Here is a 23,515-nt window from a genome sequence, read left to right on the forward strand (position 1 = left end):
GTCCTTTTTCACAGGCTTGTTGTCGGACTAGTGAAATCTTAAAGCTGTCAGGTAAAAAAGGATGCATATGGAATTATTTTAAGAAACAAAAACCTAAGTGCATGCTTATTGACATCTGGTTGGATGTGCCCTGTAAGGCATTTGACCCTCTGGGCATGCACAGAAGGAGCAATAGGCTTTTCTTTTTACCTGCCTGGGGGAAACATACGCATTTTTGAAATTCTTTTTGTGGTTTCGTGTTTGCTTTACTTCCCGCCCCCCCCACCCCCCCCAGGTCTGGTATGGATATTCTTGGCTGTATTAACTGTCCTTAAAAGCCCAACAAGCACTCTTCACACTAGTATGAAGATACCAGGCAAAACATTACCAATTGTCACCTCAATTACATCTGGAGAATAACCAGAAAAACTTGTGGGGTCTTTGTCTAAGGCATAAGAAAATAGCACACGGTCCTTAACACTACAGAGACATTCATCCATTTCCAGTGAAAAGGTGTCAAACTGCTTCTGCTTGTATGTGATGGGAGTGTTGCCTTCTCTTGTCATTTTCTTTGCCGTTGATCCCACTCTCATATAGGAAGGGTCAGGTCAAATGCCTCTCTGGAGACCAAGTCTCCCATTTGCAGCAGGAAATCTCTCGGGCGGAGAGGATAACGTTACAAAACAGGGGCTAACATTACAAAACAGCTCTGCTGCCTCTGGCACAGTCTAGAGCATCACAGACCAATAACTCCTATCATGTCACTCTTGCAGCGCTGTATTATCTATGTTTTTCTGTAAATCCGATCCAAGACTGTCATTACCAGTTTCAGGTAGGTGAACACCATCTGGGTGAAATAACCATGTGCCAGTGATGGGCTGGAGTGGGCTCTTGATAGTTAATCATCCCTACCTTCCCTTTGATGAGTTCATTTGTTTGTTGAGCCATGGAGGAGCCCCCAAGAGCTCCCAGGAGCCCCTTGTTAAAATTCTGCCAAGAAATGGGAAGATAGGGATGATTTCACTCTTTTTGCTGGAGCCTGTGCTATCTATGATATCGCTAAATCATCCATAATGCATAACTTTCTGTGCAATCTTTTTGTTACAGTTCTAGTGGCACATTACTTTGTGCATTTACTTTTTAAACGTTGTCACTGGATACCTAACCCTCCTGAAAATCTCATCCCATGTGTTAAGGTTAATTGCAGTACTTTCACATGGCCTTTTAGTAGCTGGCATGCCAGGTTGCTTGGCTGTGATGCCGGGACATACTCTCTTTTTTTTTTCCATTTTTTTTTCTCCAGTTGCTAAACACAGTCTTTATTTACTTGTCTCATGATAATACCTAAAAACCCTGTAGTAGCGGGATAGTCTCTTTATATATACTAGCGACCAGCCTGCCCTTGTTTTATGGTGTGCACTTTGAAGTCCTTGGAAGGAGCAAAGGTAGTGAAAGAAGGAAAAAGATGGTTCTTGAGGCTTGTGAGTGATGATAAACTCAAGTTATTCTTCCTTCAGAGGCCTGGGAGTGCTGCTGTCTATCCGGGTTCCTGGAGGCGGTTACAGCCTGCTGAGATCGCCCAGCCCAGAGAATAAAGTTCTAACCTACGACACAGCTAGGAGATACTAGTGTGAAGTTGCAGTTGTGTCAACATGATTTGGGACTACCAAACCTGGGGAGAAGCTGCCTTAAGTAGTACATACCAACATGGAGACTTGTGTATCTCCAGACCTAAGAAGAAGAACTAAATTTACAAAGTGAAATAAACAAACAAAACAAAACCCCCCGGAAGACTAGGAAGGTAAGAAATACTGTCATTTGGAAGGTGTTCCCCTCTCTTTTTAACTGGTCAGACAGGGCTTGTTAGCTCTGATACAGTGCTTTTACAGCCAGACCAGGACTAGCTCTTGCAAGGCCATAAGTGTGCCTCTGCATAATGCTGATGGATCCTGTGGCTGGATTTACTAGCTTTCGCTCAATATTGATGTTTCTCCTTTTGCTTTACATATTGAACTGTCTTTATCTCAACCCATGAGTTTTCTCACTTTTACTCTTCCGGTTGTCTCCCCCATCCCACCGAGGGAGAGTGAAAGAGCAGCTGTGTGGTGCTTAGTTGCTGCCTGGGGTTAAACCACAACATAGGCTTTTCTGTCAGTCCAGCTTCAAACATTCAGGAATACTTCCTTCTCAAGCCTATTACTCCAAATTGCACCACGCACATAGCAGAAACCTCAAACTGGATGTTTCCACTTGATCTCCCATTATTCCCTCCCATGCGATCACTCCGCCTTGCCCCCCCTCTTACATGATCTCTCCGGTTTGCCCTCCATCACTATAACGTTAGCTATTTGCCATAGCTTCTGTCAGCTTGCTGTTTTCCCAGCCCAAATTCACAAGAATGAACAAAAATCCACTCGTGTCTCTCGTCCTTCCCTATACCTGCTTCTGAGAGTGCAATGACAGATACCAGTTTTGTTGTGTGCCAATGTTACCGCTCTGTTTACAGCAGATTTAAGAGTTTACATTAGACCACAGTGTTATCTTCCAGTTTTCCTAATTCTATCTGCTGGCAATCCTAGCTATGTGGTTGGGGTGGCTGCCCCTGTCCTAAAGGAATTTGTGTCAGTTTCTGCATGGACAAATCCTCCCTGCACTAAACCGCTTTGCCGTATTTGCTCAAACTGAAATTTTGACAAAGACGTTCTGTCCACATCCACCAGAAGAGATTGCGTTTTTTTTCAGATGCACTTGGAGGTAGATGCGTTGGAAGCTGCCTGTACCTGGCTGATAACTGAGACTGAGCATCTATGTAGCACGATCCATGCCCTTTTCTAATTTGTCTTTGAATGACAAATGTGTCTTCACTGAGTCAGCAAAAGAAGAGATCCTACAGTAGAATTCATTGCCCTTCTGTCCCTTTTAACAGAGCGGCTAGGTTTTTCCAATTCCTCCCCAAAATCAGTCTTTAAAAGAGCTCTTACGAAGACATACCTCAAATGTATTGTCCAGAATTGCATTATATTCTGTAGTCATTTCCAATCAAGACTCATCATATACTGTTATTTCTTTAGAATCCCTCCCTAACCACACTGGTATATTCCCAATTAAAAAAAAGAATTCAAATCTTTGTGAAAATCAAAGTTGCAGGGATTTGGAGATAGTCCACATTAGTCCTCACCATTATTGCCCCTAGAGAGTCAAATCTAAGAGTTGAGTGTGGATGACCTCAAAAAAGAAAAGCAGATTTCGTTGCAGACTTCTGCATTTCATGCAGGAACCATGCACAAGTTAGCCGAGCTTCTCTTGAGAGGCTTTAAGATGAGAAATTGGTCAAATTTTACATGGTTTCAGTTTTCATTGCAAGTGCTCTGTTCAGTTCTAAAGTGGTATCTTTTTTAACTTTGAAACTGCTAACTGGTAGGCCAAACTTTTCTCACGGGATGGCAGGAAGATGGCAGGACAATAGGGTGGCATAGTAACATGCTTGTTTTCAATAGCAAAGGAGTCAAAATGCTCATGGACTTGTAATGAAAACCTACAAAATATTGCTGTCTGATACTTACATGTTTGAATCCATCTGAATTGTTTCTGTGCAAAGAATATGCATCTCCTGGTGCCAGATTTGTACGCCTCAAAATTCCTGGAGATGTTTGCCTCCTAGTTCTTGAGTGCTTGTACCTTTGGATATGTGCAGGTGTCCTTTCTGGTCCTGAAAGCTACTCAACTAATAAAGGATCAGGGCCACTTCACCTGATGTTCTCCCTCTCTAGAATCCAATAATTGTTTTGCATCAGGGTGTAATTTTACCTGTAGATATTAGACAAACCTGCTAATTCAGACTCTGTAACTCTTGAGTATCTTCCCAAATTGCATTCTATGATTTGCTTAGATTATATCTTATCTCTAACCTTCTTGCTTCAATAAACACACAATATCTAGCCTGTCTTCTCCCACCTTACACACAAGGAAAATCATCAGGACTTAATCTGTTGCTAGCATTAATGGCACGATTCCTCATCCTAATTCCAGTTCACTCTGCCTGATATCCCACGAATGCCTTTGAGAAAGTGTTTTATCCCTGATCCTGTGCCAAAGAGACTTTCTTCCTCCATCGCTGCTGTCTGACTTCCTGTGGACTTTGTAACGACCTTTGCAGATGATGACAAGTACATACGAAAGTCCTCAAATGAGTGCCACATCTCAGGCTGTCACTTCAGCTCAGAAGGTCCCAAACAGCAAATCTCTGATCTTGGGCTTTTACTATAGCCAGAAAGCGTAGTCTCTTCACTAGCAAAGAAACGAATGGAAAAAGTATACAGTAAAAAGGGGGGCAGCAACACAACAGCTTTTTTTCTCTCTTTTTTTGTCTGGCAGGTGATCGGACATTGCAGACAGCCTGTGTGTTGCCCTCCCATGGGTTCTGCTCCGTGGGGCCTGTGTGCAATAAAGCTGCCATCACGGCAGCCTGATGGGGACAAACAGGCGTTGCTTTTATGAATATTTTTGTTTCTAAGTACCATCAAAATTCTAAAGTAAAATATTTTCCTACTTGGTATATAGTAATCTGGGAATCTTTGAGATGAAGCTCTAAAAAGTTCGCTTTCTCCTGCTTATCTTTCCTTGGGGCAAACCTGTCTCTGTGACTACCTGTGCAGGTAATGACTTACCCAACCGGCTTTGGATGTTTTCTGGTTTTTATCTTCCCAAAATGAGTTACACACAAAGAGAGGGCCCCACTCAAACAATACATTTTGCAGACCCTTTGTTTTTCCAAGACACTTGCTGACTTGATGTTATATTATAGCCTCTTCCCCCTGTGTTTTGGGGAGTTGGCCCAGCTTTTCATGTTAAGCTAGTCAGTCTCCACGCTTACTTTTGAACTCAGTCATGACCATGTTCCTTCCCACTGGTCTCTTTTGCTGTAGTGCGCTGATGTTCTCCCTAACATCTGCTACATCATACGGGTATCCTGTGGCTTTCTGGTATGGAGGTATATCTGACACACCAGCTTTGTTCTGTTGTGGCCATTCACTACTGTCTCTGTGTTAACTTTCTCTGGAAAACTCCATTCTGGAATGCCAATAATAAGTGAGCAAATATGATGGGGACTTTTTCTGTACAAAAAATGTTAAAATCGCCAAGTTCTATAAATGCACAAAATGAGCCTCCCCTTAGTTATGTTGCTGTGACCTCAAGGCTTTTGACAACCATTTTTCAGTTCTCTTCTGTCAACTAGAAGCTTAGCTGCAAGTGGTTTGGGACAGGGACTGTGTGCACTGTTGGTGTCGATGAAATGTTGTCCCCTGCTTGGAAGGGGAGGCTAGTGTTGCTGGTTGGAGCCCTGCCCTCCACCATGCCCGTGGGTGCTCTCTGACCTGGAGAAGTGGATTAATCTCTGTGCATCAAATCCCCTGCTATAAAGCAAGGATTATAATCCGCCTTTCTTGGTCTTATCTGTTTGAACTGTGAGTACTTTCTGCAGATACTTTCCCTTAGGGTGTGACTGGAGATCGTTCAGTGCAATAGGGCTGTTGTCTTGGTAGTGCTAGAGTAACACTTAACCAGGAGAAATTTAAATTGAGGGAGGTGGATAGTAATGTTAATCATCATAATGAAGATGGAGCATTATTTTTGCTGCATGATTGTGGAAGGAAAAGCTGAGAAATAGATGGCTAAAATGACAGAATGCATATTTTCAAAGACAGGGCTTGCTCAGCAGCCAGGTGACAACAGACATGCTGTTTATTTGACAGAGAGGCTGTGAACTTAACTCCCGACTCAAAAAGAAAACTTGCTTCCCAAATGAAGACATATGGAGGGTTTTAATGGCAGTTGCAAGACATGTGGCTAGGTTATGCCACTATGTGTGAGCTTATAAAGGCACTAGGTATATATCTGGTGAGGAAATCTGTGAATTCCACCACTATTTAAGGGTGAAAACATTTCTCAGCCTGAAAAGAGAGTCAAAGAAGAATTGTGTCTGAGAGGACAGGCTCTGCCAGCTCCACGACAGTCAGATACAATGCCTGTCCCATAACGGAAGGAACTTCTGTTAGCTGCATGCTTGTGTTTTAGCTTAACCCTGCCCAGCGTTCGTATCTAGAAGTTGACTTTACTCAAGGTGGGGTTTTTAAATTATGTTAAAAGTGGATCATACTAAAAAGTTGCAGTAAAAACAGGGAAGGAAAAAATTATGGAGAACATGCTAAAATATGTGCCTGAATCAGTTTCCATTTGGTACTCTTGTTATGGCAATCATCCAGGTGCCAAGACTGATGTAGTACCTGCCACATCGTGTGGAAGGCAGTGGGCAGGAATCTGTGTGCGGAGGCACTTGATGCTTGAACCCTGTGATGTTCCCGATCTGAGCTCGTACAGCGAGTACCCACGACGGTGTTATCTGCAGAAGTGCAGAGAGTTGGGGCAACAACAGCAGCAGGGATGTTACGCTGCATGACTGATTTCTGTGGTGACGTCTTTCAGACTGGCTGTAACACAAGTAAAACGTATGTAAGGACGGAGAATATTTGTGCTTTGCTTTGGAGTTTCTTTGGTTTGGTATCTTGTCATGATTTTCAGTAAGGAGCAGATGAACAAGTACCCTGCTTAAGACCACTTAAAGAGAACGGCTTGCAGTCTAAAAAAAAAAAAACCAAACTGATTTTGTGATTTTGTATGTTTTAAAGATAAGGTGGCTTCATTAAAGGGTCTTGCAGTTTTACCCCAAAGAAAACACTGATAGCTCCGCAGTTCTGCTGACAGGGAACCACATCAGAGCGTAGAGCCTTGCCCATATGTGCGAGTCCTCTTACGGTACCAAAAAATCATTTAGTTTTCTTCTAAAGTTCTGGGCAGTGAGCTAAAAATGTCTTACTCAGATATGCGTTTTGGAATTTCAGAATTAAATGTAATAAAGAAGATTTTTATTTTTACTCTCTTTTGATGAGACACGCAATGAGAGAGTGAAGACGCTGCGTTAGAGTATCTTTTGATTTGCTATTTGCTATGTGTTAAACATTTATATTTCAAAGAAGCGTTTGTACCTATACTGAGTGTTTGGCAAATCCAACAGCTCATTAGATGTTAACAATAGCAACGCTGCTAAATACAAAGGATTCATAGGCAAAGTACCCCTCAGGCTATATCTCTGAGAGAAAAAGTGGCAAATAGAATCAGAAACTAATTAAATAGTCAACTAAAGCGAGCATAACTTTAAAAAACTCTAAAACTACCAAAAATGGAAACATATTACAGTTATCTGCATTCACAGTGCAGAACAAGTTTGGTAGTATTTAAGATAATTCTCTAGTGCCTGCTATTTTTAGTCCAAGGGTAAGCTTCTGTAAGAGCCTTTCAGCGTTGCATCCCTTTAACCTGGCCTAACAAGCTAAGCCAGTAAGCTGTCTGATTTCTGTCTTACAGGAGGCAGAGAGATAGCTAAAACAAACCATTTGTGGTGAAAACGCTCAGCCTATCTTGTCTTAAGAGCTTTCTTCGTATAGATTTTTTTTTTCAAACGTCCCACTATTAAGCGTTGCTTGTCAGAGACCAAAATGTCAGGCTTTGCTGTTTGGAAATCGTAGAAGTGCAGGAATGAAAGGAGGGTTTTATAGACGCAGCCTAATGGAAATAAACATTCCTGCATTGCCACCAGTGAAACCCAGTCGGGGCAGTTTAGGCTATTGCTATTGATGCGTCTGAGGAAAAAGGAACGTATTTAGTTTTTCTCAGGGAAAGAAGGGCAGACGTAAAGGGCCTGATTTGCTTCTCACTTACACTTAATCTGTCCTGGTTTAACTCCATTGACTTCGCCGGGTGACGCTTGGTTTGTGCTGCTCTAATCCAAGGGAAGTCAAACTGGGGTCAGCGTTACACTCCCTGTGCCGCCGGCACTAGGACTTGGGGCACCCTTTGCTGTCGACACAGGGGCAAGGCCGTAAGCAGCTGTAAAACACTGCGGTGCTCATGGCACGCTGGTGGTTTGGTGCTTCAGGTGGATAAAACTTTGCAATATTATTCACTTACAGATAGCTCTTTTTTACTGGAAATATTATATGGTTCCCCCCTACGTATAGAATGAAGTGCAAGTGTGTTTACTTTCTTCTCTCTCCCCCCTTCCCCTTTCTCTCTCTCCTTTCCTTCCCTCCACTTTCTCTCTGGTGGTGTGTGTGTAATCCTTACCTATGTTTACAAAACGGGATTTTATTGCTACCTAAACACAAGTGGTCCCACCCACTGCTCTCACCCTGCTGAGTATCCTGTCCTCTCTCTGAAACAGATAGAAACAGAGGTCGTACTGGCTGGGTTAATGGTAGTAGCTCCAGCCTTCTGCCCCCAGAAGTGTCACTTAAACAGGTTTTCCCTTCCCAGGACACTGGATCAGAAGTGTGGTTCTTTTGTCTTGTGCTGTTTCCAGGCCAGAGCTCCCTTCCCCTCTTTCTTCCTCATTTTGAGTACTGATAGAGCAGGGCAAAATATCTCGATACAAAGGAAGGCCATCTGAGCCAGGAAAAAGTAGGCTGTGTTGAAGCTGGTAATCTGCAGGGTCCTACCTCTGTTTTAATATTCAGATGGCTGCAATTTACTTATTTTTCCTGGGGTTAGGCACATCCCATGGGGTTTTGGCTGTTCATCGAGCAGCTGCATAGGCTCAGATTATAACTTGTGTTAACTTCAGTGGGAATAACTTTTAAATTGAAGATGTACTTGACATGAACAAATACATCAATGCATTTCCAGTAGGGAATGTGAGCACAGCGTCTACCACGTTGTAGGCAAGATGAACCTGCGCCACTTTTAAACTCATCTTCTTAGTCGTAGCAATGTAGAGCTCAGCTGCAAAATTCACTTGATAAGCAGGGATAATTAGCCCTTACTGGCCTCTGGCTGGGCTGTCATTAGTCCTGGGACAGGTTGGTACAGGTACAGTATGCAGGAGCTGCTGCTTTCAGCTTCAGCATCAGTATACCTGAAGAGCAGCGATGCAGGTCCCCAGCTAGTTTAATCTACACAACTCGATTAAAACCTGTGGAGAGGCCCCTAATTTACAGCGGCTGAACATCTGGGCCCAAGTTCTTTTTCTTTTGGTTACTAGCAGGATTAAATAGAATTACCCCAAATTATTTATTATAGGTGCTGTGGCAGCATCTCAAAGTCCAATTGTAAATCGGGACACTGTTGTGAAAGGGGTTGTGTGAACACGTAACAAAAAGACAGTCCCTGCCTAAAGGAATTTATGGCCTAATTAATAATGATATTTAGTGCGTTGATAAGTACAGCTGGACTTGAACTGCCTGTTATGGGTCATTTTTAAAGGGGGCAAAAAAAAAAATCCCAGGTTGATTTTCACCATTTCTGATGAAAAAGGGGCTGGTTAACATCAGTGCCTCGCAAAGGAAAATGCAATCGTTTACATCATACAGATGGAGGACTGGTCATCAGGAACATGCACTTTTAAAAGACTAGCAGAGAATGAGCAATATATTCAGGTTTGACTAAGAAATAAATAGAAGAGAATCAACTGCAGTGGGAACTGTAGCATGCACCACAGTATGCATGTGCTACATAACTCTGCTATGCTGGTTGGGAGTAAGTGGTAGCCTTAGTGTAAACTAGCAAATTAGATTTATGTTTTAGTGTCAACCTCATTTTATCAACATTATCTGTGAAGACTAGTGAGTTCCAGGAAACTTACAAACAAGTCAATGGTGGACATGCTCTACAGGAGGCTTTGCAACAGATAGCTCTTCTGTGATTTTTTTTTTTTTTTATGTTTTCTGTTTTAAAATCACCATCTCTAGTTTACGATTCTATTCGCATACACAAAATTGCATTGGAAGAACATTAAAATCTTAGCACCTAGTGACAAATCAAGGAAATACATACTTAAGGATATTATGAGACATCTAAACGAATCCAAATGCTTAACCAGTGGAAATTCAGACACATCTCCTCATCATGAAGAGTGTCCTCGGTGGTTGTAGAGGTTTACCAGGATGCATTGTTCAATTGCTGCTTTTTGAGGCGAGGGCTTATTTGCCTGCTGAGACAACCTTACATTTTGTTTCCATGGGACTGTAAAAGCAAACTGAAAAACCCGGCAAAATGCTGTGTTAAACCCTTTACCTGTTAGCACCTTCCTTACTGTGGCATCTCCACATTCTCACTTGATGCTTCATTAGAAAGGAGACTTTTATTGCTTTCAGTCTAGGGTGCTCACAGTACAGGTAACTGGGGTGTTCTCTCAGCTGAGCATCTTCTTAGATAGGGGAATGCCACTGAGGTTCTTTGAAACTTTTTTAGCCTGGTAAGAGTAGAGCGCACATAGCTAAGGCAACATTTTTTTCTTCTTCGTGGTGATTTCCTCGGTATTTTTAGGGCTAATGACTATCATCTTTGTTTATTTTATCTAGCTGAACCGTCTCTCTAAATGGTATATGTGTCACTCAACATGTCTTCTGGTACATACCAGGAGAATGTTGGAGCCATTGCTGTAACACCTAAAGTCAGAAGTATAGCTACATAGGTAGAACATATACAGTAAATGCATCTTTAGCCTTGTAAACAAGTTTTTGTGTTGTGTCTGAATAAACTCTTTTAGCCAGCTCAGACCAGATGGCAGCCATCCAGTTAGATCACAATAAACATTGATGGGAAGCCCAGATGTATTAATGATGTACTAATCTGTTCATGCTGCAGGTCTAAGGAAAACTGGTTGTTTTTCTTCCTGTGAAACATGACTTGTGTTTGTCATACTGTTCAACAGGCATGGTGGTAGGTTTGATGAAGCTGAACATGCTGAAAAATTGAAACATCATAAAAAGCATTTAATGAAGTTGATACTTTACAAATGCTAATTTCCTGGTCAAATTAAATTCCAATTTTCTAACAGTAAAAGCACCAGATAGAAGAGTGTTATTTTGTGGTTTAAAAAGGAACTTTTGAGTATGTGTTCCGTTCACACAAAACCCAGTCTCTGCATAATTGAACGAAATTAAAAAATATATGTAAACTCTTACCTGCTATATTTTATATAATTTTACCCTGAAATTTATATTTGTGTAGAGTCATAAATCTCTAGAAAGAAGTAGGGATTGTGATAGACATCCTGACACATCCAATATAATTAAAACTAAAGCAGATGCAACACTGAAGTAGAGAACGAACAAAAGCAACAAGATTATGCTTCATAGTTTGCAAAGGAAGGGTCTATACTACCGCTCAAGTGCATTTTTTAGAGATGTCTTTCATTATCAGGAGGAAAAAGAAGTTTTTACATCAATTACATGTGTGAAATAATCACTGTAAAATATGTATAGCTCTTTTTTCGCCAGAACATGCCATGCTGCCTAACAAAGGTATATGAATCTTGAAAAATTTTATGTTGGTGCGTAGAGAGATTAGTGTGGGCATGTACCATAAATCAAGTAAATAAATCAATCTGAGCAAGCAGTGTTTGAATATTTGGACTGAAATACTGCTGACACCGCCACTGAAAGCTCTGCAATGGGGAGAGTCCCAAATGTCTTCCCTACCTTATGCTGTAGCCTGTAGCCTTCCTCCCCCCTCTTCCCTCTTTCTGCAATATCCTTTCTCCGTTAGAGCTTGTCTGGATTGGCACCCTTGGTCAGAAACTGTGACTCTCTACACTCCCGTATATTTTAGGTGCATAATAATAATTAAAAATCTCTGTCTGGATTGTTGCTTAGGACGTTATCACGTGCAGGAACGATTGATTGCCTGCAGAAGGAGAAGGGAGGATGGGCAAGAGGCATCGTGTGCTGCTCCAAGGGGGAAGCTGCTGGGTGCTGGGCTCGGAGGGCAGCCTGTGCTAGCTCTCGCACCCCGGGCAGTGAGCTACTCGTGCGGGTTGGGCTGCCCATCCTGCATCCCTGCTCCCAAGCAGCAGCTCGCCTGCTCCTCTGGTCACCTGTGTTTCCCCACTAGTGCTGGCAGCAAGCAAATGTCGCCTCCTCCTTTGCTTCTCTGGCCGTCTTGCACAACAAAGGAACTCCCAGCCTTTCTCTTTTCTGTGGCTCTTCCTCAGGCTCTTCCTCCCTTTTGCACTTCTGCCCCTTTCCTGCTCTTGTCTTTCCCCACCAGAGACATTGGTAGAGTTTTGTGCTTCGATGCGGAGCTCTGCCCAAGCCTAGCCCACTGCACTTGCTGCAGTTCCCCACCCATGAAGACGAGGTGGTCTCCTCTGGCGCTGGGCAGGACGGCATGATAGTATGTCCACGGTGGGCCTCAGCGTTACGGACATGCGGTTACTGGTAAGAGGGTTGGTAATGCTTTTACAGTGTCAAGTCCTGTACAAGTTAAAAAGCCCCTCTGGTGAGCTAACCTGAATCAAAACTTAGGTAATGCGTTTATTTAGTAATCAGCAAATTAGCCTATGTAGTCAGTAAATGCTGAGGCCCAAACTGCTGATAAGATGATTTGCTTTCAGGTATTTTCTCAATATTGTGCTCAGCATCAAGTATAAATTGAATAGAGTGACCTTTTGATACTGAGTCAAATTGACTGCATTTCCAAAGATTCTGTGGTTTCAATTACCATAAATTTTTGATATTAGGTCTACCACTGATGCACCGATTCCAGCACAGCAATGTCTTATCATTGGTCCCCTTAACACAGTCAACAGCACGATAGCTTGCTTTCAGGTAGTTTTTTGTTTTGCCTTTTCCCCAGAATCAAAGATTACTATCATAGAGGGGAAGGATGCAGTTTACACAAATGAAATTGGAACGACTTGCAAAACGTGAATAAATTTTGGTCAGAAGATGTGAAACGGGTTGCAGGTTGCTAGCTGGATCCTCAGTTTGTGAGATGAGTAAGTCAATTAGTAGCTCTTCAGTTTATTAGAAACTTAATTGCCAGGCTGTAATGGAAACTTCTGAACTGCAACAACTCGTTAGAAGCAATAAAAAAAGTGACTTTGTAGTAGAAGAATATTTAGTAGACTCTTTTAAAATGACATGTTTAGCTTAGAGGAGAAAGGTTAGATTTTTCACCTGAAAAAGGCAGTCTATCTCACAGGAGCTATGGCAGCATTACTTTGGGTGATCAAGGGCACAATCTTAAAGAAAACCCTATTTGCAAATGGCCTGTGCGGTGGTTTTGCATTGTGATGCTTTAATCCCAGATACTTGACAGAACTTTTACAGTGTCAGGTAAGCATGTCTCTTTCAGAGAGAAAGTAACTGAGTTCAGTTACCAAGATTAAGCATGAGAACTTTTTGAGACTAGAAATATACACCATGTTGCGTTTTTGAATAATAATAAATATTGTTACTCTTATGTTGTTATACCTTGGACAAGGGAGGGGGGACATGGATGCTGCAAGTGGTCCTGTCTCCTTCAGCCTGCAGACCTTGTGCAGGTCCTTCCCGCAGTGCCATACTGTCCCTGGGAGCAGTGCTGGAGTTCATTCCACTCCAGGGACCTAGCTCTGGAAGTTAAGCATTGCACTATCTGCATTGTGTGTAATTACACTATTTATTTAGTACTAGTTTGGGGGAGAGTGGGATGGCAGAGCATAATGCTTCAGGTCTGTACAATATCTCCAGAAATCCAGCTGGAGTGAAGCTTTTACATAAATATGGGGATGTGGTCAGTCCTACAGATGAGATATATATGCGGTCCATATGTTGGGCAATGGGACTGCCGAAAGCAGAAGACAAGCTCTGAGTTCAAGTAGTCGTTGTGTACAGGTGCATGTGAGGACTATGAGTATAGCTGTCTCCTTCAAAAAGAGATCTGTTTCCTTCCCATACCCTAAAGGCATTTTGCACAGGGGTGGTGATAATTAATCCCCACATTTCTACTACATATAAAGAAACCTGGCTGTAATTTTCTACTAGTGGGACTCCATTTTGTTTTTAAAGATAATTGATAGCTCTGGACTTAAGCATTTCAATTACGGGAGTGTCTCTTGGGGACCAGACTAACAGACCTTGCAAAAATGTTCTAATGCAAATGCATCATGTGGATTTTTACTGTAAGACAGCACGGGACACCTAAGGATTTGCAAAGCAGTTGAACAGTAAAATAAAAGCTGAAATAGCTATCAAAATATATAATGGCATGGGACTGGTTGTGAGCAGGTAGAGTGGAACAAGTGGTTCTCCACTTGGACCACTGATTCCTCTTTAGCCCTGGGAGAAAATACTGCCAGGTGCAGCCAGCTCTAAGTCAAGGAGAAGGAGACACTGGCCTTGGACAGCACATTGGGAAGGCAGCAAAATCACTATGACAGCACTGTCTGTGCCGGTGCCATGGCAGGTTGGCTCCTTCTGCTCCGGAAGAGGGAAAACTTGTGCTATAATTCTTCCCTTTCACCATCCCTGAGCTCAGGTCTCATTTTTTGCTGGCAGGAGCAGGAAGACCAGCCTGCATCCTAATCCCTTCCTTCCTTCTGCCTTCTCTGTGCTTCTGCCCAGCTTGTGGCTCCTTATCCTCAGGTGGCAAAGCTTGGTTTGTGGGGCCAGGGCTGACATACTGTCTGCCCCTGCTCTTGCATATTTGTTGACAGGAGGTGCTCGGGGCTGGGGTGGTGTTGGTGAGCTTTTTGGTGCCTCTGCATCCCTACGTGCAAAGAGGGGCAAATCTGTACTCCTTATTTCTCCTAGTAGTGTGACTCTTAAGGACGTTCTTGTTCCAAAATGTGTCATTAAGGAATTAAATCCTTTTGGAAGTCCCAGATGGGCTCACAAGTAATTTTTGTGCTTTTGAAAGCAGTGCCATAATGTATCAGTATTTTTAGATCACTCGGGTATTTTCAGCTGGAGGAAAATCTTTTATTTTTTTTTGTTTATTGTGCTATGAATAGATCTTAGGCTACTGAGGAGAAATGAGTCAATATGTTGAAATGGCGATCCCTCGTGAGTTCAGGTGTACACCTGGCTGCTCTGAATTGCTTACCAAGCTGGGCTGCTGGAGTGGTGACAACTTCTACCAGCTGTGGATCTGTCCCAAAGTTTCCTGCGCTTTTTACAAAGACGTGGCAAGCTGCCACTGCTCCCAACTCCTTGGGCCTGTGGGTTAATACCACAGTTTAGACACTGATCTTTCAGTATGAATCATGATGGGCCCCTGCACTGTTCAAATTATCAATAAAGAAACTTTAGAGCATCATCATTCATTAGTTGATTTCACTCCTTGAGATACAGTAAGCAAAAGCATGTAATAATCGCAAATGAAAGGCAGAGGGGATTCAAGCAGAGGGAGGTTGTTGGACATAGTATTAACATTTGGAAAAGATTTTCTGAATGATGGGCTTGACTCTTTTCTGGAGTGAATCAGCATACCCATGCTGACTGTGGGAGAGCTACAGGAGAGCACCAAGTCAGGACATCTGCCCAGTGGATTCAAGGTTTTCAAGAAGGGATTGGTGATGGGAATGGTGGTGGTTTTAATATTTTGCATCATTTTTTAAAGGAAGAAATTCCTAAGGAGAAATCACAACATTGCTCAATATACGCACTCTAAAGTAATGCATGTGAAAGACAAGGTGGCCGAGTCTGCACTACAGCTCAGTCTTTGGCCTCTGTAATGGGACTACTGACAAGTAACAGGTATTACAGACATAAAATGCTAACCACGAGGTGAACCTGGCTCCGTCAATAGGCAGAATAAGCAAAAGAGAAAGAATTATCAGGGGTAGAGGATTTAAATACCTTTGCGTGGGTAAATTATCAACTCATTTCATGTAGCTTTTCACTGGCCAAAGAGAGAATATCTCTGGAGACATTTTACTGAAGGCAGAAACCCAATTAGAATAAGATTGTTACAGGACTAATAAAGTGTTTTCAGAGAGAGAATTATTTTTAGTGCTGTAGAAGTATTAAGGCCTTAGAGCAAAACATGTAAAAGCAGAGAAGAGCACAGTTAGAAACTTCTCATGGTCTTTAGACTCCTAGATCACTCATTTTTGAGGATTGGTTGGTGTTCTGGCAGTTTACAGCACTAGCCAGCTTTTCCCATTGCGTTCGCCCACGCACAGTGACACCAGTGCCAAATCTTACTTCTTTTCAGAGCTAATGCCATTCTGGATACGCTAGAAATTTTTGCTGTCAGAAATGTAGAAGCGTGTGCGTTTGGTGACATACTTGGGTTCCTTGCCTCCTTTAGCTAGTTGAAAATTTACAGGGATCAAAAAACCTCTGGTCCTCATGTCTTTACGTTAAACTAACAGCTAAGAATGTTAAGAAGTTCATGCAGCGTGGCTGGGAAGTGATGCATAGCTGCTTCTGCATTAAGAAGACCTTCTAGTTAGCACGATGCAGTCATTATGAATTGTTTTCATAAGTGTTTAATAATTGCATGTGTTTGCCATGTGGCTTTAAGTTTGAGATTATCCTCCACCCCTTTTTCTTACACACTGTAGTTCATTTAGGTGATCTAAATATGTAGAATCTCCTCCTTTAGACAGAAGCAAACCCTATCATTGTGACCCTGCTTGGAAGTTAGGGATACGGCTGAGCGAGTTCCTGAGAGCTCATGGCACATCCTCTGACCTCGGCGGAGATCGAAAGCGCTCAGCTCCTCCTGATTCACAGAGCCTGTGCGATGAGCAGGTTGGATGCCAGTCTGAAATGTGAACTTCTGCGGCGACAGTGCTGAAACCGTGAAAGAGCCTGCATTTGGCCGTGGCATTACTTCTCCCCAGTGCTGTCAACACCAAGACTCAGGTTGCGATAGCGAAGCAGAAAGCTGCTGCTTCAGTGATTATTGCTCAGACATTGATGTACGCAACCATCTCTCCCTCCGCATCTCCCCTCAGCACCATTTCTGCTGTATCTAATAATTGTGGTTTTTTATAAACAGTAATTTAGGACAATTAGAAGCAGTAGCATAGTTAAACCTTTAAAAGGTTATCTAGGAATGTCATTTTCTTGACTAATGTGTTTCTGCTGCCATGTCGTTTGTGAATAGACATGTGTTAGCCAGCTAGTGTGCTTCATCTGTGGTGACTTTGATTTATTTGCTCTGTAAATTGGGACTGAAGCAATAATGGAAAGTGACATTAATTGTTTAACAGAGTCCTCTTTGTCACATCCTCTGCTTTCTCTGGGGTGTTTGAATGTTGAAACTTGTACAAAACTAATTGAAATTGCTGTGATGAGGACCGGTGTCCACTCAACTTTCTGTTCTTGAATGTCAGCACACTTGAATGTCTGTTTGAAGCACAAGAGCTGAGCAGCTAACAACAAATACCAGGGTTTCTTCTGGCATGCTATTATTAAAGAAGGCATTCCCCGTTAGAAAGAGTAACACTTCCAGCTTTGTTGTCAGCTTTATAAGCTGCAAGCCTCAGCGGTACGCCCCACCAGCTAGACTGGCTGGAGGCGTTCCTGGGGCAGGGCTGGGGGGTCAGGCAGCCAGACCCCCCCACCACGGGCACCCTGGGGCTGAGGGCTAGCTCTCGCCACCCTTCATCCCACCACTTGCGAGGGGCTTGAAATGCCATTGGAAAAAAAAGTCAGCGCTTTGTTACATTGCAAAGTGCTTTTTTGCCCAATAATGCCTTTTCGTACTTCTCTAGAAGTGACACCATAGTTTTCCTCTTTTCCTCTCAAAAAGTGGCTGTGAAAAGCTGGATTTAGAGCATGGTTTTATTTGCAAGGTGGCTTGCCTCTGCTTATTTCCATTCTCTGAACACTGAATTGTCACAGCACTGTGCATGTGTCTGCTTGGTATGGTGGAAGTCACGAGATACCAGAACTTAGACTTTTTTCTCAGTGACCAAGACCCTTTTGACCTTTTAAGTAAATGCTTCTCCTTAGCGTTAGCTTTGCCTGAGTCTCTATTTGTTTCTTAGGGATGACACTGTAAACACCAGAACACTTTGTGCTCTGCTGTAGCTTTCTAGCTCGAAGACAATTTTTCTGTAAGAAGCCATGAGGTGTGATTTGGCAGAGAAACCTGGCAGGAGCAATTAGCTGTGTGGTTTATGAGCATCTCTGTTTGGAGTCTGGTAGATAAAAGTATTAAAGTCATGCTAAGAAGATACCCAGATTCACTTGGTTTTTTTCTGAGGTGTAACGGGCAGTGTTTTGTTGTTGACTGTTTTAAGTTCTGTTTTTCCTTTGTTTGTCTTACTGGTATATTCCTTGCTAGTTCACTTTTAAACTGTGAGATTTGAATTTAGCTGAAATCTCTTCACACTGTGAACCTGGAGCATGATAAGCCATTCTGAAGCTGGTGGAAAAACTCCTGATTTGATATCCCTAGAATCAGAGAAGGGCTTTTCATTTACTTTAATAGCACTAGGATCAGCCTAGGAATCCTAGATAATTGATCTGTCAAGATCAATTTCCAATCTTTCTGGAAAATAAACATAGTGATTTTTACAACAATTCTATTCCTCAGAACTCTCAGCACTCAAAAAAATCTGTACCTTAATATACAGTAGGGACTATATTTCATTAAAAAATCAGAAAGCATTTACATTTACTCAATTTGACAAAAAGAAGGCTTGCTGAAATAAGGTATCGAATATAAATTAACATTACAGCCGCATCTGATTAGGAATTAATCTACTTTTTATAATTGCAGTCTGAATTAGATAAATGCATACAATAGTCGCATTGAGCACTCAAACGACATAACTCAAAAGGACAGCTTCAAAGGCAACCTGCCTAATATATATCTTTAAAAGAACCCCAAAGAGCCTGCCATTTGCAATATGAGTCCTGATGGCTAGTCTTATACCAAAATGCTCAGAAATTAGAAGTTCGTTCAGGTTTGGAGCAAGGATTTCCAGAAATATGTAAGGGATACCCTTTCTTGCTTACACCTTGTGAACGAAGGTTTCCAAATTTCACTGGTGATTCATTTTGGTCTTCTGATTAGCTGTCTTATTCTCTGATTCTTGTAATTTTGTCAGGTCAATTAGTTGGTGTTCAGTGTTGGAAGGAAAAAGAAAGAGACAGCCTGGGCTGACACCATCATTAGGTGTCAGCAGCTTAGGCGCATCCTGTAATATAATCCCTGGGTGATTACTTGCCATTGTTAATGCTTGATAAAAAAAAAGAATTGTGGAAGAAAAGTAAGCTAAAGCAATACACTACAAGTGCAAAGAGATTTCTCTTGAATGCAGAGATGGATCGTTTTTTTGCACTTGATTACATCTTCTGAGATTCTGTTTCAGGTTACTGTTTCAAGGGCTGGTTTAACTATGTCTTGACTGCTTTGTCACATACAGAGACACTGGTTTGTTCCTTTTCTCTTCTCACCTGGATCTGCTTCTTTTGTTTTGTCACCTCGCACAGAAGATAGATGAAGAAAGTGAGGCAAACTTGCTAGCCGTTCTCACTGAAACACTGGACAGCATCCCTGTAGACGAGGATGGATTGCCTTCATTTGATGCACTGACAGATGGAGATGTGACCAACGAAAATGCCACTAGCCCTTCCCCAATGCCCGACGGCACCCCTCCAACTCAGGAGGCAGAAGAGCCGTCTCTAGTAAGAACCCTTCCTACTGTTTAACAGGAATTGGATGTGCCTCTGGCTACCCGCTGCATGGGTATGATGTAGTCACAGTAAGGTCTGGACTTTTCATTTAGACTGGAAAGGCAAATCAAGTAAAGAACTGAAAATGAAGCAGGGAAAAACCCCCACCAAATAGCCATAGGATAACTAATAAGACAATCTATTAAAAAGTGCGTTGAAGAGATTGCTTTTGAGATTCTTGTGCTAATGGCTGACACTTTTGCTTATCATTCTGTTCAAATAAGTCAGGGTAATGGTTTTTAATTCATATTTCATTTCTTGGGGGTCTTTTTGTATGTATGTTTAGACGTCACTTTTGGTGATCTGTAAAGAAAGGCCCATTGAGTCTGGCAGGATGTGGGGCTAATTTTGTGGCTTTAACATTGATTTGACCAGTAAGCACCAGCTTAGCACTAATCAGGGCAAAAATGAACCCTGCGTGAGGATGTGGGTGAAACCTTATATGCATTTTGCTCAGTAAAACCAGTTTGAGACGTGATTCTGTTTCTGCTGAAAGCCCCTTATCACTGGCTTCTGCGGAAGCAGAGCTAGATACCTGCATCTTGACACTGTATCCAGTAGTCTGTTAAAGTTAACGTCTCTGTTTAGATCAGAGGCCTTTTCTGTCAAACAGGTCGACGAGAATTTAATTTTGCCATGGATTCAGAAATCCAAGACCCCTGTCATTTCTGCTTGCCCCACAGTCTACTGCAGTAAAGGGAGCAGAAATGTGCTGCCAAGCCAGAAGAAAATGAAATCTGTTTGCTCTGGAGAATATCAAGCTCTTTTTTCTGTTTTATTGTACTTTGCTTGCTGAAACTGATATTGCTAACTTTAAGTAACTATGCAAAAATGTAGATAAGTCATTTTAATCCATAAAGATGCTTAACTGTACTCTTTTCCTTCCACCTCCCTTTCCCCGATGTGTTTGTAGCTTAAGAAGCTCTTGCTGGCTCCAGCCAACACTCAGCTAAATTACAATGAATGCAGTGGTCTCAGCACACAAAACCATGCAAACGCTAATCACAGGATCAGAACAAGCCCTGTGGTTGTTAAGGTACAAACTTAATCTTTGTAATAAGGAAAAAAAGAGGAAAAAAAAAGGAAGAAAGAAAAAGTGTAACAGTCTCTTATACTTTCAGCAACCAAGCCAGCAGTAGATCTGTATGTATTCTATTAATCTGCCTACTACCTTGCAACTGCTTTAAAAAAAAAAAAGTGAACAGATTATAGACTGGGTTCCAGAAAATCACCTGAGCTACTTTATGCTCTAAATATTTCATTTATGCTTTTTCTCTTGGCAGAATTCAGTTGTAGTCCCACCGTCTGTTACTCTCACCTACTTTATTGATACATAGAGTAGTAGGGGGTACAATAAAATTTGCTGATGGGCTGGTGTTGTTTATGAGTGACTCCAGAATGCGGGAATGCCATTTTACCAGCTGTCTGAGCTAAGAAAAATGACACTGGATTCTTGGCAAAAGATGTATATTAGCCATTAATTGGATAGAATGGGGGCTCTGACATAATTCTGTTAGCAGGCAGTATTAAACAATGTTTGTCTTGCCATTCACTGTAACTGAAAATGGAGCGTTTAGGGGTACTTAAGAGAGTTGTGAATACTGGGCTCATGCAATCAGCAGCAAATTAAGGTTTAAACCGTCTTATTTTTTTGTTCACAGTAAAGGCGCTGTAGGGTCTTGTTAGTTACATGTTGCTGAGTAGGAACATTGAAATGTAGGAGAAATGAAATAAAAAGCTACGTAAATGTCATTTAGGAATTTTAAATGTAATTTTCTTTCCTTGTTCTGCAAACAATTATTCACAGCTCATAGATCTAGTACACTTAGACTTAACACTTCATTGAAAATCTCATCTCTTCAGAAAACCTATATCCATTCTGATAAGGTTCAACTCACTAATTTTAGCTTTTATTTTATTTTATTTTATTATGCCCTGTTTTTAAGAGTGAGAATTCATGGAGCAATAAAGCGAAGAGCATTTGTCAACAGCAAAAGCCTCAAAGACGTCCCTGCTCTGAACTTCTCAAATATCTGACTACGAATGATGACCCTTCTCAGACCAAACCATCAGAGAACAGGAACAGCAGCAAAGAGAAATGCACCTCCAAAAGGAAGCCCCATCTGCAGTCTCAGACAAATCATCTGCAAGGTAGGTGTGGAGCTGCAGAACACAGCTTTGGTACTAGCACTAACACAGGCAAGCTAAAATACCATGGTTATGAATGCCCTTGATACCTCTTCTGTTCTCTGGATTAACCTTGTAAATCTGGCATCTCTTCTGTATAGGGAGAATTTTTAAGTGGTATAATGAAGTTAGAATTAGTTAGCTAGTTTTAGCTTTTAAACAATTCTAATCCTGTCCCTATTGCCCCCAGCCTCAGAAAAAGAATGTCAGGGAAAAAGTTTTAACAAATACCACATATTCATATACCAAGCTAGCTGGAGATACTTATTCACAGAGTACTGTGCTGCTAAGAAATCATTATACCCCTAAACAAGCTGGGCAGGCCAGTTCATTAGTGAACTGCTTTCTTTTTTGCTAGCGTAAAACTGAAGGCATTGTTAACCTGCCACATAGTCCTTGAGAGACAATAAATAGTGCTCTCACTGCTACAGGGAAAGCAATAAATGTGTCATTCCTGTTAAACCTGGAATGCGAGTTTGTAATTTTATTTTGTAAATAGTTGAAAGTTTAGCTGCCATCCTGATCTTTCTCTCTCTTTTTAGATTCTTTATGGCCAAAATCAAACACCTGTGTTGACTTTTAGTATCCCCTAATGCATAACGAACTGGTCTATATTACAAGTAGCTTCTAGGACAGAGATGCAAGAACTTAAAGCCACCTCTCTTGCTTTCTCTCCCCCTCTTCCCCTGCCTGTTTTTCCAAGATAAAGGAAAGCCATAAAAACTTACAAGCCCAAAGTGTGCTTTTTTTTAAAGTTACTTTAAAATGCGTGTATGTATATATATATCTTGGCCTGGCATCTAGAAGGCCAGGTGCCTATCTCAGTCATATCAGTGCAAATCCTGGATGACTCCAGTAAAGTCAAGGGAAGTTATCTGGCTGCAACAAAGGTCAGAATATGACCCTAAATGTGTTGCTCTGGTATTCTTAAAGCACAAATTGTAAACTGTATATGTTTCTTCTTCTTTTCCACTCCCCCACCCTACATCTTCAGCCCCCATCAAATCTCATTTTTCACGCTTCGCTAAGAAGTATATGCAAACTTAATAAAAAGAATCTTCCCTTCCCTCCCACTAAGTACCCTTCTCGCAACTGTACATTCTGACATCCTAAATGTAGTTTTCTGTATTATGGTCTCAAATTCTCTGAACAATGTTTCTTATAAGAAAGAAATCCAACTGCCCCTAGAGCTTCTTGGATGCCAACTGCCACTCCTTCTGGATGGCTTCAGCAGTCTGCTTCACAGCAAAATCCAGACTGAACTGTACGTGTAAAACCTAGGTCTCTTACTGCAGTGGTACTGAAACACACACCTTCCAGAAGTTACAGGGGGCTTTATTAACACTGTTGGGTGTTAAGGTGTTACATGATAAGGTGTATATCATGTATAACACACTATATGCACATGTATGTGATACACATACCTAGATATATAGATATACACACAGATAAATATAGATTATAAGACCTTCCTATTCAGATCGGAGCTCCATTTTTTCCCAGATGAGGTGATAGTCTAGATTCAGTGCAAAGAAGCAGGGCATATTGGGTTGTGGAAACAGCATGGAAGGAGAGGTTAGGAAGGTCCAAAGGGACGTATAGCTAACTTAGCAGTGTTTAACAGATGACTGTGACTTTAGTGATATTGCAGGTGAAATTGCAGGCAGAGAGAAATTATTCTCTTCTTTAATTCCTGCAGTTTAATTTACAGACTTCTGAAATGTTTTTTCATCAAATTTGCCTCATACAACAATATATAACTTCAATATCAATGGGCTTGCATATAATACAAATACAGGAATATAATGCTTTCAGCTTGGACAGTCAATTCA

General features: G+C 41.7%; 1 protein-coding gene across 1 annotated transcript in view; it reads left to right on the forward strand.

The window, feature by feature from the left end:
* The window catches only part of PPARGC1A (peroxisome proliferator-activated receptor gamma, coactivator 1 alpha), a 63,722-nt gene that overhangs the window by 15,110 nt on the left and 25,097 nt on the right, over window positions 1-23,515 (forward strand). The window contains exons 3-5 of the mRNA XM_009707871.1: window positions 19,254-19,448; window positions 20,410-20,532; window positions 21,443-21,647. Of these exons, the coding sequence (XP_009706173.1) occupies window positions 19,254-19,448; window positions 20,410-20,532; window positions 21,443-21,647 (523 nt within the window). The remainder of the gene's footprint in view (window positions 1-19,253; window positions 19,449-20,409; window positions 20,533-21,442; window positions 21,648-23,515) is intronic.

This window comes from Cariama cristata, unplaced genomic scaffold (assembly GCF_000690535.1).
Source record: "Cariama cristata isolate BGI_N322 unplaced genomic scaffold, ASM69053v1 scaffold6209, whole genome shotgun sequence".
Lineage (NCBI taxonomy): Eukaryota > Metazoa > Chordata > Aves > Cariamiformes > Cariamidae > Cariama > Cariama cristata.